Raw genomic sequence first — 17,551 nt, forward strand, 5'->3', positions numbered from 1 at the left:
AAATAAACAGTAAAATTGATGATAAGTAATGCTAATGCTACTTTGGACAAAGTTATTGTTTCTGTATCTGTATAGCCGGTATAGCCGTCTTTCGCAGGCACGCGGCGCGGCGGCAGCTGGCTATATTAGACCGATCGACTTGTTACACCAAACCCTTGAACTTCTAACTCTATACATTGTTTAACGCTATCCAGTGACAATGTCCCTACTGTACTTGGTGACAGCGAGTTCCACTCTGCGATACTTCTGAGAAAAATGAATTCTTGAACACGTCAATCCTTGGTTGATAACTCTGGAACTTGTTGTCAGGTAATATAAGATGACAGGTAAGACATAGACAGGGACCCCTATGACGTCATGTTCCTCCCCGTGCCAGCCATTGCGGCGTTTAATCTTCCCTTCATGACAACAGATCGTATTAAAACGGCTCGTTAATCCTTGGTATGTGCTTTGATAAGGTGATCCGATATCGGCTTAGTCCCGCGGTTTACGTCATCAGCAGATTAGCCAATCCAAGGCCACGTAACACCCAGCCCTGCAAGGTCAGAGTACTGTCATTCGAGAGGCGTGGAAACTAAAGTACCTCATGTACGGTTTCAATATATTTGCGATAAAATAAACGTTATGTAAAGGGGTTATACTACACCAAACTTCGCAGACTTGTAGAACTTGTAATACGTTCTTTCAGGCCATATATTTTATACAGTAGGGGCATTGTCCATAGATACTTTTAACAATGTCTAGAGTTAGATGTTCAAGGGTTAGGTGTAACAAGTCGATCGGTGTAATGTAGCCAGCTGCCGCCGCGCCGCGTGACTGCGAAGCTGGTATGTTACGCCGAAAGGCGGTTATACCGGTTATACAGATATTTTGATTGTAGCATAAATTCGATTTTTTTTGCTTGCTAAGATGCGGCAGAAATGCCCCTGGTGTTAACTTTCATTTTGGCCTCCTACATTCCTTCCCGCGAGGTCTTATCGTCCGACCTTGTCTTGTTACGCCTGACAGCAAACAGCACCCGGCTGATGATTCCAACAAGGGCGTCAGAGCCTGTCTAAGATTTCATTTTCTGTCTTCAATTAAGATCGAGAAAAGTATACGTCTGATCTTAGTCTGAAAGAGTTTGGCATCACGCACGTGTATCCAGGCAACGGTCAGGTTGAACCTTGGTGGTTAATTTAGAATTGGTGATATCATTTTTCCAAGAGTCTTGTCCAAGTAAGCCTCGGTCTTCAACCTACTTTTACTATCACTTCCTATCTAATACTAGTATCCAAGCAGGTGTTTTGGTGGAAGCTTGTAACGTTTTCCGAAAGCCTTTGTTAGGCCGAGAGTGGTTATATGAGGGTCTGTTCGGGAGGGTTAGTGATTACGAACTACGCAAAATGTGCGCCACCGATTACGAATTAGTATTACGTTGGACTTAGAGTCTCAGAGCTGATTATGAACAACTACGCGTCATGGCTAATGTACTGATTACAAATTACAATGATCTTAAGCGGCTGCCTATTACGGATCGCAGAGACTAAAGAGGTCTGATTACGCCTTAGGAAAGGGAGCATTTAGGCCTAGCCTCTACCAGGCTTCGGGAGGCGTCGGGAAAGAGTAGAAATCGGCCGGAGAGAACAGTTTAGTTAGACTGTTCGCCTCCTCCCGAAGCCTGGTAGAGGCTAATGCAGACCCAGTTATACAGACACAGACACCCCTGTCCGACACATTAAGATTTAGGGCGATACGCCAGGTGGGTCCTTCTCGCCTTGAAGCGGGTGCAATCCATCCGCCGCGCCGCCTAGTAAAGACGTTGAACTTCACGTGAACCTGCTCCGACTGGTCCCAGTCTTCTCGTGACTGAGATTGGTATCATCCGAGCTTTGTAAGAAAACGACCCTGAGCTTGGTATCATCTTGCCTCTACCAGGCTTCGGGAGGCGGCTGGCCGAAGAGTAGAAATCAACCAAATAGAGAGATAACATGCCGAGAGAGTTGGTGTGCTCCATAGAACAGTTTCGGGAGCGGCAAACTATTCTCTCCAGTAGACCAACTCCCCTGGCATGCTATCTCTCTATTTGGCCGATTTCTTCTCTTTCCAGCCGCCCCTGAAGCCTGGTAGAGGCTAGGTATCATCATGAGCTGGATGAGCCATGCCGCAACCTTAACCGCGTACAAAGTGCACCAGACGAGGTAAAAGAGAGCCGAAGGCCGCGCGCTAATCACATGCAGGAAAGCCTGGCAGCGTGTTTTATTGTCGCTGTTGTGAAAACTCTCCCGGAATTCTAAGCTCTTGTTGCCAAAATTTCTAAGGTTTAGAGGCCTGACTTGTACGCCGCAGGTGGAGGTATTTAGTCCGGCGTGAGACTGGCACCTTCTCACTTTACTTCCCGGGGGGTGTGCACGCTAACCCGAAAAGCTGGTTAGCAAACTCCCAGGCCGCGAGAGGGAAAGGGGGGCCTGCATGCCCTTTTTGTAAGGCGTAGATTCAGGCCTTTTTAGTCTTCGTAATCCGTAGGCAGCCTCCCCAAAAATCAAGGAAATTCGTAATAGTACATTAGCCGCAAATCGTACATTCGTAATCAGCTCTGAGACTTTAATGTAATTCGTAACCGGCGGCGACAATTTTGCGTAATTCGAAATCACTACCCCCCCCCCCCCATGCAGGCCCTCGGAAAGCTCCTACGGGGATAGGACAATATTTTTCCTGGGGATTGAGCCAGTATATAACTCGCACCGAGACTCTCTCAAGGCCGAGACCTAACAGTTGGACGCCTTTCCTGTCCTCATCTCACTCGCGTGCGGTAGATGAACCTTCCTCGGTGGCGCTGAGGACCTACACGTGTGCCCCCTTTTCGATCAAAGGCTAGCCTCCACCAGGCCTTTCTACGGGATACGGATCGTAGAATTTGGCAAAAAAGGAGAGTGAAATTGGCCAGGATAGTCCGGTTACGGCCATACTCTCAAATATCCCCGACACCGTGTATATAGCTAGCGTAGTTGGTCTGGTAGAGACTAATCAATGGCATCCAATGCTAGCCTCTACCAGGCTTCGGGTGACGGTCGAAAAGAGTAAAAATCGGTCAAATAGAGAGATAACATTCCTAGAGAGTTGGTCCGCTAGAGAGTACATTTTGCCGCTCTATATACATAGCCGGTCTCGTTGAATTACCCCCGTTTTCTTAAGAACTGGGCTAATCAGAAAACAGCCGAAGACCACCAAACCCCCAGTTCTATAAGCCTGCTACGGAGGCTAGTCTGACCCGCGGGAATCGAACCATGGACCCGCGGTTCTCCCGTACGTGTGTTCGCGAGCCATCCCGACTCTCTGTGAAACAGAAGCCAGACGACGTGTGTACATCTTCGTGCGCCGCGAAGCTAGTCTAAACACCGCGTAACTGTCAAAGGACCAGCTCTCGATTCTCAGTGTCACCGCGACAGCTCTGTTTACTGTCTTTTAGTAGCCAAGGTGCAAGGAGAAAAACACAGTTTCGCCCAAAACAGGTGTCGCCTTGAAGATAAAGAGCTGTAACCCGGTCCCTCCTGATATCTAGTCGTCTCTGTGAGGGTGAAACAGGAGAAATTGGCCGAGAAGAGAGACAAATTTGCCAGCCAACTGGATCACCTAACACTTGTGCCAAATGATTCCCCCTAATTTTGGCCAATCTTTCCAATTTCGGCTGCTCGGGGTGGCTCAGTCTGGAGGAGACCAGTCCCGATCAGGGCTCGAAATTAAAGGTGGTCCACTGGCCGCTAAAATTGAGGGCGGTACAACTAAAAGCACACTTTGGGACATTTTTGGGACAATAGAAAAATAATGAACATCAGAATGTCGGCCCTTCTTTTGTTTATCAGGCACATGTCCCGACTTTTAGATCCGGAAAAGTCCCCCTGAATTTGTGTTTACTCTGCAATTATAGTTTGTCTGGGAGTAAACTCAGTATAAGCAAAATAACAGGTTGGGACAGTTCATCCTCACTTCGGGACAACTGAAGTTTATTTTTGGGACAGTGCTGAGACAGTAAGTAGGAAGGAAAGTTTGTTTCGAGGCCTGCCCAATCTGTTCGTGTTTTTGTCTGCTTTTATTGGAATCAACACATGCCTCATGAAGGCCACACGTCTGCAGCCAAGCCGCGTCTGGCCGGGTCTTTCAACGGTTGACTCCAATTACCCTGCCCGTCGTAACGCTAAGAACATTAGACAAGGAAATGGTCTAATCAAACAGTGCTGTGACTTTGCCCCATTAGGTAATTGTCGTCCTTCTGATGAGGAGTTAGGTCCTTAGGAGCTGTAATAGGACCCAGGCTTGTTTCAACACGCGAACGCGGATCACCTAAATCGCCACTAAAAAAACACTGATCGCAACCGGTAAGCCGAAAAATTAGATAAACTTGGGAACACAATAGGTCGCGGGGGGATTGGCAAGGCCGGGGCAGACGTGGGTCTACCTTTTGACTTTGGTGGTCCTGTCTACAGCTGCCTGGCTGACCTCTGGTTTGACCTGAGTTTCACGCCGATTTCCTCTCCTGGCCACCTTCTTCAGACCACCGTAAATACAGATACGCCCCCTGAACACCGCGTGCCGGCACCGTAGCCTCTACCAGGCTTCGGGAGGGGGCTGGGGCCGACACTGTAGCCTCTACCAGGCTTCGGGAGGCAGCTGTGGAAAGAGTAGAAATCGGCCAAACAGACAGATAGCATGCCAATGGAGTTTTTTCGGCTGGTAGAGGCTACATGGGCTCCAACATAACTTCTCGTACGCTTTTGTGACACAAAGGTGCGTTTTCTCAATATCGAAGGTTGGAGATACAGTGGCTGCCAAGTACAGCTGATGCATTGACGTCTGGTTCCCACAGAACCTTTGTGAAAAATCAGGGGTGAGGGAACCGCTGAGGAAAGGACAGTTTTCAGTCTACTACATTTTCGAGACATCTTGCACCTGGTGGGGAAAATGACAGACGTATAGATATAGAGATACTGTTGTTTTTATAGGTGACTAATAGATATATAGATGTTGTTTTTATAGGTGTATAGATATACATACACTGAATGTATTATGGTAGCGCGGTACAGATTTGAGACAGATAAGATGAGGGCGTGGCGACTCCGGAACGTAAAATTGTGTGGAAACCCAGCTCCTAGCTGTCCTCACTTCTTTTATCGCCAAATGCCAGAACGTCTCAGCACAGGTGCATGCAGAGATCTAGATTCCTACCGGTGATTAGCCTTCTCAAGTCTGCCTTCTAGCGTTTAGCACTCGGGAGGTCCGCAGGGCGGGCTGTGTGTACACGCCCCGCTGGGGGTTTTACCCCGACAGACACCGCCAGCCCGCACGTGCGTGCCGAGAGTTGTGTTTTTAGTCTCCACCAGACTTCTTGCAGGCGGATATAGTGAAGAAGTTTATTGCAAATCCATGCCCGAAGGCTAATTGAAAGTTACAAACATAAAAGAACTCTGAAATAGAGTATAAAATAACTTCAAAATGTACAGAGTGACTAATTGTCTAAGACTATTGCTATGTCTGAAACTATGTCTGAAGGGTAAAATGACTTCTCTTTTAAATAGTAGAAATCGGTCTCAAAAGGGGATATAACTAGCCAGAGAAGGTGGCCGACCAAAGAGGGTCCAATTTGCCTGCATGTCCATTATATCCCCTTTATAAGGCCTGTTTCTATACTACTGAACTCTACTATTTATTCAGCCTGCAAAAGAAGTCTGGCGGAGGCTACGAGATGTGGGGGGTTACAGTCAAAGGAAAAAAAAAAAGCTCGGCCAGACAGCCACGTGACTGGCTGGCAATAGGTGCGAATATTTTACCGCGAGTTGAATAATTTTCGTCTACAGGACAGACACAAGCCGTCAGTCTCGGAGTGTGCCTGCCTGTGTGTGTTTGAGTTGGTCTGTCCCTGCTCGTGAGTTAATCTGAATATCGGGTGTAGCCGAGGCGGGGCCGGGGCAGGACGCGAGGCCTGAGGCAGCGAGCTGCTGGCAGTCTCTCTCTCTCAGTATTCCGTATTGACAGTGGATCGCCATGCGTGGCATTCCATCGCTTGTGTTGAGGCTAAGCATCGGCTCGACTTTTCCGAGCCTTGCAAGATCCTAATCTGGACCCTCCGAGCTCTCGAACGATCGCTAAACGACCGAACGCCGTACGTTGTCGCTGCTACAGACGGGAGCTGTCATCGACGGAACGCTGCCAAACTGCCTCCTCGGAGACTTCTGAAGTTTCGTCAAGGTGGAAACTTGGCTAGCGACCGTGCATTCCTCGGATCCTCGGAGCGCTGGGCGAGTGAGTAGCAGGCGGCTGCCTCCGTGTCGTCCCCGAGACGTTACCAGGTCTGCGAATCCCGTTGACCCCCTGTCTGACCTCCCGTGCTGCACCGTTCGCCCCGTCTTCGAAATACAGGCCAGATCAGCTCCTGCAGCGGCACCGCCCCTGTCCTGACAACACGGACAATCCCCCTGTCTAACCACCACACGCCGAACTCAGAGGTAAGGCGCTGCCAGGTATCTCTTCACTTGGTAGTTGAGAAGCCCTGACGTCGTCTTGAAGTAGCTGTGAAGGTAGACTCCTCCGGTATCTCCTTTGTACGCATTTTGTGGATTTGTTTTGACCAGGGCTTGGTCGTCACCCGTGTCATAACCGGTGTGGCCTTCGATAGTGGGTACGATAGACTCGCTTCTATCTCCATGTTTTCATTCCTTCCATGTGTACAAATATTGGCTCCTGCCACCGCCGCGTCATTTCTTTGTCTGTATTTGTGCTAGAGGGTGCGATGACGGTGAGTAGAGACAGGTTTTTAGACTTAATATTTCCATGTTACGTCGCTCGCAAGGACCGAAACACGTCAGGTCTTCTCCAGACTATTTTGGAGATTTTTTCATGCCAGACGTCTGTCCGCCATATGCATTGTATTTCTCTGTCGTGGCTTTAAAAAGAGACGCGGCTCGTGCCTTCCATCATTTTCTAGTTTGAGTAACCTGTGAATAGTGGAAGGGAGACCACCAGCCTATCTGATATACCAGGTCTACGATTCAGGGCAAACAACCAGGTATCAGTAACTGATGTTCAGGTTTGCATTATGGCATCACCACATGTCATTCTGCTGGCTGGCAGTGCTTCGGATTTCTGTCTCTGGAATTCTGACCGTGCATCGGCGATCTCTGGAGTTGTCGCGGCCTGGAGTTAGTCATAGCTAGCTCCCGTGTTTTGCTTCTTTTGTTCTGCGGCTTTACTTGTATTTCCCTCGCGGTAGTCGGTAGGCTAGCATTGCCCTTTTGTGTAGGAAATGTCTTGTGGAGGAAGATAGGTGACTTTACACTGTTTATTCAATGTCTAAGATGTTTACATTCCAGGATATTAACAGTTCTTTTAACACTCATTTAGCTTTATATGTTTAGCAATAGTTTTGGACAAGAGATTGGGTTAGGGTGTTTCAGTTCTGTCTTACTATATGTATATGGTACCATTACAGATGTCTACGATCTGGATAGTTGGTCTGTGCATTTTCGTGCATTGTAGGAATGCCAATGTCACCCGGTCGTAACAGAGTGATTTCTTTATCTCTCCGAGGCTAAAGGGGCCTCGCTGGTAGGATAGAAGGGTCCTAAAACTCATGGGGGCACTCACGAAATTAGTCTTGCTAATCACGTAGCAATTTCATAGGCATTGTTATAGGTGTATTCATCTATCATTAGGGATATAGATATATAGTTTTAATGCTGTTGAGTGCACAATACAAACATGAGTTGTTAGTCGGATAACCAACTGCTTATAGTTATGATAGGCCAGGCTGTAAAGACGCATTTTAAACACATGTTCGAGGGAAGAGTGTTTCTATTGTTAAGTTTACCGCGATGTGGACGTTTGGAAAATGCAGGTGAAATCGGTATTGGCGCGCCCCCTTTCCTTATACTTTGGATCTGCCCGCATACCCCCCTCCCCACCCAACACGTCTAAACACGTTGCATTTGGCTCCACAAAACTTCCGTGAATTCCTGACTAAGTTTTGCGCCAACTTGCACCGTCCCCTTCGCTTGCAGAGGGCGCCTGCATGGGGGGGGGGGGGGGGGGTAGTGATTACGAATTACGCAAATTTGTCGCCACCAATTACGAACAGAGCTGATTACAACTTTACGCTTTGCGGCTAATGTAGTATTACGAATTACGATGATTTTTTTGGAGACTGCCTACGGATTGCGAAGGATAAAAAGGCCTGATTACACCTTACGCAAAAGGGCATGCAGGCTCCGCTGGAAGTTACATACAAGTAGCGATCCCGCACGTGTTCTGTCTGTCTAGACCTGCCGTACCCATCTTGATCAGGTCTCCTTTATGACCAGAGGCGTCACCTCGTCGTGCGTCTACGTGCGTCCCAAAACGTGTGGCCAATTTGCCCTGTCAGCCCGGCTCCCTGGCAGCGGCAGTAAACGTACAAGGACGTGAACTGTCTTGTCGCGTCACGAGAGACAGGCATCAAAACGTCCCGAGTCTCTCTTTGAAGTTCTTCTCGGAGAGTATCACGTGTCTCTCTGTCACAGAAACCTGGCGCGAATCTGTTGTACGAGTGCATGCGTAAGGTAACAAATATGCAAAAAAAAAATATGCGTAAGGTAACAAATATGCAAAAAAAAATATGCGTACGGGAACCAATATGCAAATATTCCACCTCGCCAGGTGTATCATTTCTCTGTTACTGCAGGCAATGCGTTTTGTGAAATCTGTTGCCTGTCATTTGCTTGTCTATCGTACAAATCGTTAAAACTTTTGATCCAACACAAAAAGTTCTCTCACCTAGAACATTCGACCAGTCACTCTGGTCTTCCTCAGTAGACTGACCCACTGTGACGTCAACACTGGGTCAAAGGTATCCGGTAGACGATATCGTCCCCCGTCGTGTTGGATCAAACGTTTTAACTCTAAACATGTAACTACCAACACAGATGAGCTTTCATGATAACTAATTAGCCTGTTCTGTATGTGTTCTGCAGGCAACAGGCATGAATCTATTCAGCCGAGTACATTGGTAAATGCGAAATGAGAAGTCCCTTCTGTATTTTGTATATGTCCTTGGTTACAAGTCCAGACCTGAACCTAAACCTCTGGACTTGAATCCAGACCTGAACTTGGGTTTAGGTACACATTACTAAACCAGCCTGTTCTGTGTGTGTTCTGCAGGCAACAGGAATGGATCTATCCAGCGTGTACATTGCTAAATGTTAAATGAGAAGTTCCTTCTGTCTAAGCTAACCAGCCTGTTCTCTATGTGTGTTTTACAGGCAACAGGCATGAATCTCTCCAGCGTGTACGTGCTCGCGAGCCTGGCCGTGGTGTGCCTGCTGGTGAAGGAGACGCGGGCGGAGTACCTGTGCGGTTCCACCCTGGCCGACGTGCTCTCCTTCGTCTGCGGGAACAGAGGATACAACTCACAACCCAGGCGGTCCTTGGGCAAGAGAGCAAGTGAGTTTAGTCTTTGTTTTATAATAATTGTGGAGAACAAAACAGTGATAGTTATAACGATGTACTAGCCTCTACCAGGCTTCGAGAGGCGGCTGGAAAGAGAAATTGGAATAGAGATAACATGCCAGGCGAGTTGGTCCGCTAGAGAGTAAAATTCGGGTGCGACAAAATGTAACGGTAACGATCATTCCCCCACAACCTCTGCTTGGAGAGTAAGGACTTCTGAAAATCCCCACGTCGAGTGCGAGAAGCATAGCAGAAGTTCCCGGCCTTCCTTGCGGCCTTCCCAGACGCCCTTGGGACTCGGCTGTTCCGTGGACACGCGCCAACTGTGCTACAGACATCCCTCTTTTCTCCCGGACGAACAATATGTTCGCCTTTTCGGTTCCGATGTGAGAGATTGCACCTTGGAGGGGTGAGCTTAGCTTAGGGGGTTTGAAAGACGTGTCCTAATTAATCGCTGCAAGTCGTGGAAAGGCGGGGAGAAGTCAGTCAGTACAAGGCCGCCCGGAAGTCCTACTACAGACCCTGATGAGGGCCTGCATGGGGGGTTAAGGGATTATGAATTTAATACGCGAAATTTTCGCCACCGATTACGAATTACGTTAAAGTCTCAGAGCTGATTACGACTTTACGCTTTGCGGCTAATAGACTATTACGAATTACGTTGATTTTTGGGGAGACTGCCTACGCCGGATTACGAAGACTAAAAAGGCCTGATTACACCTTACGAAAAAGGGTATGCAGGCCTCGCGTGAATAGGCGTGAGGCCTCCACTCAAGGTGGTTCTGGGTACTTTAAGGTTTACAACGTCTTTGGTCAAGCAAACTACTAAAGTCGTCTTATACTAGTATTTCCCCCGTCCTCTTAAAACAGCTGGCGCTCTCCTGCAGTATGTCTTGTAAAGTGGATTTCAAAACACACTGTAAATGTCACTATTCTGTCCTCAATTTGTCCAAACGTTAACAAGGTGGCAGGGAAAACGAGGTAATTAAGCGCACTAGTCGTTTTGGACAGTGAGATCGTACAGGCCGCTGAGAAATGTGCTGGAGTACGTGGTGTGCACTTGGTAGGGCACGCGGGAAAATGGCTGATGTGTGTCCACACACACACAGGACAGATGGCACAAGCCTATGTGTTAATCCTAACGATAGAATCTGATGCTGATAAATAGTACTTACAGTCAACGTAAAAATACTGGCTGGTTTGTGTCGATTGGTTAATCCTCGTGATATCTAATGCTGATAATGAATTACAACATCTTTACCAATAGATAGACGAAAGTCAGAACGGGTACTGTTTCATTAAATTTATAGTGGTGATGTGCCAGATACACATTCCTGAAAAGACTCAACCTATAGATTCCTAAACTGAATCTTCCCGCACTAAAGATTGTTCTTCTACAAGCTTGGTGTCAGTGATGTAGTCAGGCTAGGACCAATGGAAGGACTTGTACAAGTGTGATGTAGTTAGGCTACTAAGACCGAGTCTTCTGGACACTGTAATCCCGTACATGACGAATGAGTCTAATCGTGGCGCGACCCTGGCCCCGTTCTCCCGAGGCGAGACCAGAGGATGTCCAAGATCACACCGACTTAAGGATTCCGAAGGGTTCCTCCGTATCTCAGGAATGGAATTCAGAGCTGATAACCGAACGAGCCCCGCGGGACACCCCAGCTGACTAAAATGCTGCGGGCGTCAGCAAAACCGAGCTTTAAAATTCAGCTGGATAAAGGCAGGTGATGTTGGCGTCCTTGCTGATGATTGTGTTAGGAAATGCTTCTAGTTAACAGTTTGTCAGAGGGGGGGGGGGTCTGCAACTGTTATGGAGTTTAAAATGACAAGCAAAGAAACACTCCTATGTTAGCGGTTGGCTTGAAAAGATTGTCATCCTCAGCAGGCAACGTTCCTTTGCGGGAGGTCTGATAAACTCAGCCAGTGCTGACGCTAAAAAGAACAAAACAGAATTGTGCAAACTGAGTATACTAGCAGGGAGACTGGCTTTCCTTGCTGGAGTACCTACCACCGCTGTGTGTAGCCTCCGTGGCAGGCTTATAGAACTGGGGGTTTGGTGGTCTTCGGCTGTTTTCTGATTGGCCAAGTTCTAATAAAACGGTGGTAATTCTACCAGGCCGGCTATGTTGTCTGTATAAGCAATAAAAATAGCACATAAAAGCTCCCAAAGACCATGTAGAACCCCCATACCCCCAGTTTTTGTCAGGCTATGGAGCCTACGATGTCAGTCCCGACCATCTAGCCTCCACCAGCACCGTGCCACCAGACTATTCTACGGGAATACGGATCGAAATAGTAAATTTGGCTGCGGGGAGGTAGTTTCTTTCCCTCCGAACTGTGTGGCCAGCCAAACCTACAAGACGGCAAAACTCCCCTGACAAATATTCTCCTATATTTAGCCGCCAGCATAGTTAGTCTGGTAGAGACTAGGTTATCCCGGCTATACCGATACAGAGACCGACCACCGCTGTGTGAGGCTTTGCCATTTGGTGCAGGTGAGCAGGCGTTGTCAATCCGTCAGCTCTTCCCGGCCCTTCAGTGAGGATGTTTAGAGCCGTGCCGTAAAAGGACAGGGTGGGATGAAGGGCTGTAGTCAGACGTGCCGGGGTGTGGATACTCCAGTGTCATCGTTTGGCCTTGACAAGCTCCATAAACATTTAAGGTCGGCTGGGAGTTTTTCCAACAGTTTTTTCTCTCCACACGATCTGTTGAAGCTCCCGAAATAGTCTCCCAGGCCTTTCTTAGCACCGACTATCCTAACAAACGTTTGACCAGTCGATTTTAAATCACATGAAAGGCCACAAACTAAAGGCATTCGTCTCTTCGCTGCCTACCCGACCGTATCAGGCGCCCTCGTAAACCTGAACTTGACATTTTCAGGCACATGGGAGACCATGTGGGGGTACTTTTAGCACCGCCGCTGTTTAGGATGGATAGAAGCCACGTGTAGGGAGAGCTGGGTTTATGATAAATCATGGTGGATGGCGACGGTTTTGACAGGAGTTTGAAGGAGCGCAGCGGGCAGGAACGGAAGCTGGGCCGGCCTAGGGTGGCATTCTGTCATACGGGATGAAAACTTACGTTTACGTAACTGTACAGGACAGCAAGGAAAAGACAACGACCTGGAACGGAAAGAAGAGATAGGTACAAAACGCTACTTCTAATCCAGAAGTGCCAAGTGGATGCATTGCGTAAAGCAACCGAGAAACATCCCTACCGCCTAGCTTCCATAGCATGCCAAAAACTGGGGGTTTTCGGGGTCTTTGGCAACTTCTATGTGCTATTTTCTCATTGCATATAGAAAACATAGCCGGCCTGGTTGAATTACCCCCGTTTTTAGAACTGGGCGAATCAGAACAGCCGAAGACCAAGAAACCCCCAGTTCTATAAGCCTGCTACGGAGGCTACGTGTGATCATGGTTCGGTTGGAAACGTGCCACCTGTCACCTGGGTTTATCTGTACCGAGTTTCTTTTCAACAGTGTATCAGAAATACAGGAAGAAAACGAAAAACTTTTGATACAGAATGATACGCCTCGGATATTCTTAGATTCCTGGGGATTAAACTTTGCCCAACAATGGTAAATACAGCACGCAAGCCTTGTCTTTTGGGCGATAGACCTAAGACACTAATGCCAGGAGGACCGGGATGTCTTAAGATCTAACGCAAGACATAACCGAGGTCGTGACCAGGACTTTATTCGCGTCTTGGGGATCCGAGAGATTTATTCCTACCTTCCCACCTTTGGACCTCATCTGGGTTCAATGCTTTGTCTGGATCACATCTAAAGGCAACTGTCTGTTTTCTCTGGATCACTAACAGACTGTGCATGATGTACAAAGTGACTAATAAACTGGTGGACGTACCAACCACTAAGTATCATGATACCAGCCCAGAAAAGTTATGAGTTATCAACCAAGAAGTGGGGTGTTTAAAAACTCATATTTCTCCAAGACTACCGTAGACTGGAACTCGTTGCCACCAAGCACACTTGTTCGGTGTATGTGATATAGCTAGCTGCCGCCGCACCGAGTGCCTGCGAAGCTGAAGTGTTACGCCGAAGGGCGGTTATACTGATACAGATACAGGCAACTGTCTGTTTCCTGTCTGAGGCAGAAATGCATGCACTGCAGGATGACGATGGGACGACATCAGTGAAACTGCCAACATCATGAGCGGGAATTTTAGCAACAATCCTTCAATATATACGTAACAACGTTACATATTTATTATTTTTATTAAACCAAATTCTTCAGGAGTCTGGTGATGCTAGCCTCTACCAGGATAGCCTCTACCAGGCTTCGGGAGGCGGCTGGAAAGAGTAGAAATCGGCTGATGCGATAGACTATATTGGCCCAAGTTGCACACTGAGATACTTTTTCCAGTGTGCTATGGGTCTGGCATCCAGGCTAGTGATGCCATTGTTTATCGCTGAATGGCAGTCAAGTGATTATACATGTATTTTAATTTGAGATAACAGCAAATTAACTATCCCTGCCTTTCCCTGTGTTTCAGTTGACTTCATCTCGGAACAGCAGGCCAAGGACTACATGGGCTCCATGCCTCCGGTGCGGCGGCGACGCGGCCTGGTGGAGGAGTGCTGCCTCAACGTGTGTGACTACAGCCACCTGGAGAGCTACTGCAACCCGCACCCAACCGCCCCGGCCACCGCCTCGCCGGTCAGAACCACCGAGTCCCAGCCCGAAGAGCAAGAACGTGACGAGGAACTCGCCCCCCTCGACGGCATGGTAGGCGACCAAGCTCCTCTCGGATCTATCGAGAACATAGAAAACTTGGTCTATCATTACGACAGGGACGACATCACGGTAGACGCGGCGAAAAAGGAGCCGAAGATGAAACTTAAGGAAATCCTCGGGTCCTTCGAAGATAAGAAGGCGAACCCCGTCTTTCCGTTCATCAGACAATCCACCAAGAACCAGAACGTAAAACCGAACAAGGTAAGAAAGGTTTCAGAACGGCTTTACTGTATATATGTACAAGTATGGACTATGGTGACTGAAAATGTACTGAAAAAATGCCGCATTCAAAACCAGTTTCCTACAACAGAAGAAAAGAAAGGTTTCGAACGGCTTTACTGTAGCTATATGTACAAGTATGGACTATGGTGACTGAAAATGTACTGAAAAATCATATTCAAAACTAAAAAGTGTGAACCAGTTTCCTACAACAGAAGAAGAGAAAGGTTTCAGAACGGCTTCACTGTAGCATTATGTACACGTATGGACTATGGTGACTGAAAATGTGCTGAAAAATGCCGTATTCAAAACGAAAACAAAATGTGAACCAGATTCCTACAACACCATAAAACAAAGGTTTCAGAACAGCTTTACTGTAGCTATATGTACAAGTATGGACTATGGTGACTGAAAATGTACTGAAAATTGTCGCATTCAAAACGAAAACCCAGTTTCCCACTACAAGACTCGTGTGTGTTTCTGTTCTGGTCAGTTTTTAATGGGGGCCTGCATGGTCTTTTTCGTAAGGCGTAATCAGGCTTTTTTAGTCGTCGTAACCCGTAGACAGCCTCCCAAAAATTCAACGTAAATCGTAATAGAAAATTAGCTGCAAAGCGAACAGTCGTAATTAGCTCTGAGACTTCAAGGTAATTCGTAATCGGCGGAGAAAATAAATTATGCGTAATTCGTACTCACTAGCCCCCCATGCAGGCCCTCTATATTGCCCAGGGTCTCAAACCTCCTCATTATGGACGAAATGGAAAAATGCCGTATTCAAAATTGAGAACCAGTTTTCTACTACAGAAGAAATGACTAATCCGCCAGATTAGCAGTTTTGTTGAGAGCTATCCAGGCGCTGTTGTGAAGTCTGTTTGCCCCATCAGGCGCTCGGCACGCTTCGCTAACGACCCTACCAGTCAGTGTTTATCCTAGCCTGTAGCGAGCCGAGCGGTTTCGCATCTGCAGGGCACGATCGGGACATCTTTACACAAACTCAGCAGTAGCGTTAACTCGTAACGCAGATCACAACAACCGTCTTTATCTAACTTAATCATCAGGACCTTAGCAAGGGGTCGGGGAGAATTTGATGATAAGCTAAAATTGAAAAGGTGGCCTATTTCCTACATGTTGCCCTTGAGTCAGCATGTGTGGAGCTAACGTATTTGGCTTAAATTTTAAATAGCATACATAACCTGTTTTGGAAAGACATCTTGACTACAATAGTAATCTCCAAGCAGATCTTTCGGTTGGGGTAAGACAGTATCGAATTGGCCAGTCTGTAACCATTTCCCCAATCTTCCCCCCACCGAAAGATCTGCTTGGAGATTACTACGATAGATCTAGAAGATTTCATTGTAAGACTTGGATGTTCTTTGTGTAAGTCCAAGTATGTGGATGCCGATCTATATAGCTAATGAGTCCTTCTCTTTACAGTTCCCTGACTCCTCCGCCCATCAGTACCCAACCGACCTCGTCGAAGAAGGACCAACCAACGAGATTCCGGAAACACCATCACAGAAGCCCACACTGGAGCGTCTCGGATACAAGGACAACCAGACCGACAAGAAAGAACCAGCGGAAAACAACAACAACAACAGAGCCAGAGACAATAGAACCAAATCCTCCACAGTGGAACCCCACACCGTACCAGACTATATATCAAAACAATACACGCATAAACCTCTCATCACATTGCCGAGAGGTACGCCCAGAAGAATAGACGCTCCCGGACAATTATCACTCAACTGAGCCGAGCTGAGTGGACTGTACTCCAACTAAATCTGACATTCCCGCGTCTTCTATTGTCATCACTGCACCTTCCCCCCTCCCCAACTTCTAGGAGGTAGTTTCTTAACCTTCCAAATGGCGGGACTCCATTATTCAAGCTTTACTGCAGCCACTGAGATCCACGCATAGTAAAACCGTACAGGACCAATGGACGCTTCGTCACCACGTGTGGATCACAATCTTGGACATTCCTGATCGAACTTTTGTGTCGCTACTAGGTCTATACGTTTTGTCCTTAATTAAAAATTACAAAGCACAGTCCAAAACTGGTGCTACGATCGTTGAGTTTTCCCAACGGGGAGCTCATATCAACTGGTCTATGCAAGGTGCTGCTAGTGTGTATAGAGTGATATAATTTATTTTAGATAAAATCTAGGGACTAGATAACTGTACTGTGTTGTAGGCAGACAATAAGAGATGTACAATATGTTGAAAACAAAAACAAAGCTGCTTGCGACCGTTCCACGTTTGTCAGGGCAACGAGGCCAAATGAAGCAACGATCACGTGGAATCTCGCGTGAACTTGTTTCCCGCCTGGTCGAATCTCGTTGGTTGGAGTGACGAGGTCACAATAAAAAATGGAAGAAAATGAAAATCGTGAACGTATATATTATTCTCATTGTTCAAGATATCTTATGTGAGTTTCAACGCTGTTTTGGTGATGCATTTTTTCTCCCATCAACTTATAAAATGGCATTTTGTTTAATACACTTCTATGTGTAGACATGTAAAGAAAATGGCAAGCAAAAATGACAAAGTTTGAAAATGTCAAAACATGTCCCAAAAAGGGGCCATCATTTCGCAATTCTTGACTTGGACCTCTAGTGGGTGTCCAGCAAAATCCGTTTAACATCTTCAAAAATTGACACTACATCGGTTTATTAACCTGTTAAACCATATTCTAAATTATTCAATTAAATCTCACTATATTCAAAAAGTGTACTTCTTTACATATATCAGTTTAATTTATTATACTTTCTTGTCATCTGGTACTTTGGACTTGACTGTAAAGGTTCTTTTCTCTCAATTTCATCCTTTAAAATTGTCTGTATCAGATAATGGTCAGAAGATGTGGACCAAAGACCTCATACTACTAGCAATCTTGCTAAAACAAGAACCTATTTCCTGCCTTGTTCAACTACTTTGAAAGTTTCTCATGTATCTACAATCTGCAATATTGTTTACAACAATCAAGTGTGTCTACCTCTGAACTGCGAGCGAAGTTTTCCTATCGTTAAGCTTGAATCAGGCTGTTCTTTGGCTTTCTTCGTATGCAGAAGTTGTAACACACACGAGCCGTTTGTTTCTTCGGAATAACATTTTCC

The 17,551-nt window shown here is 46.8% G+C and overlaps 1 protein-coding gene across 8 annotated transcripts in view; it reads left to right on the forward strand.

Annotated features, from left to right (window-relative positions):
- Positions 1–16,810, forward strand: part of LOC109477811 (insulin-like peptide) — a 38,528-nt gene extending 21,718 nt beyond the window's left edge. For 4 of the 8 annotated variants that reach the window (XM_019779250.1, XM_019779226.1, XM_019779235.1 and 1 more), the window contains exons 2-4: positions 9,267–9,447; positions 13,978–14,420; positions 15,873–16,810. In XM_019779250.1, the coding sequence (XP_019634809.1) occupies positions 9,276–9,447; positions 13,978–14,420; positions 15,873–16,187 (930 nt within the window). In that variant the 5' untranslated portion in view covers positions 9,267–9,275 and the 3' untranslated portion in view covers positions 16,188–16,810. Of the gene's footprint in view, positions 1–4,397; positions 4,537–5,864; positions 6,480–7,243; positions 7,247–9,266; positions 9,448–13,977; positions 14,421–15,872 lie in introns of those variants that run through there. The other 4 variants (XM_019779265.1, XM_019779258.1, XM_019779243.1 and 1 more) reach the window with 4 other exon arrangements.
- The last annotated feature ends 741 nt before the right edge of the window (positions 16,811–17,551 follow it).

Source organism: Branchiostoma belcheri, unplaced genomic scaffold (assembly GCF_001625305.1).
Source record: "Branchiostoma belcheri isolate BF01 breed outbred unplaced genomic scaffold, Haploidv18h27 scaffold105, whole genome shotgun sequence".
In the NCBI taxonomy this organism is placed as follows: domain Eukaryota; kingdom Metazoa; phylum Chordata; class Leptocardii; order Amphioxiformes; family Branchiostomatidae; genus Branchiostoma; species Branchiostoma belcheri.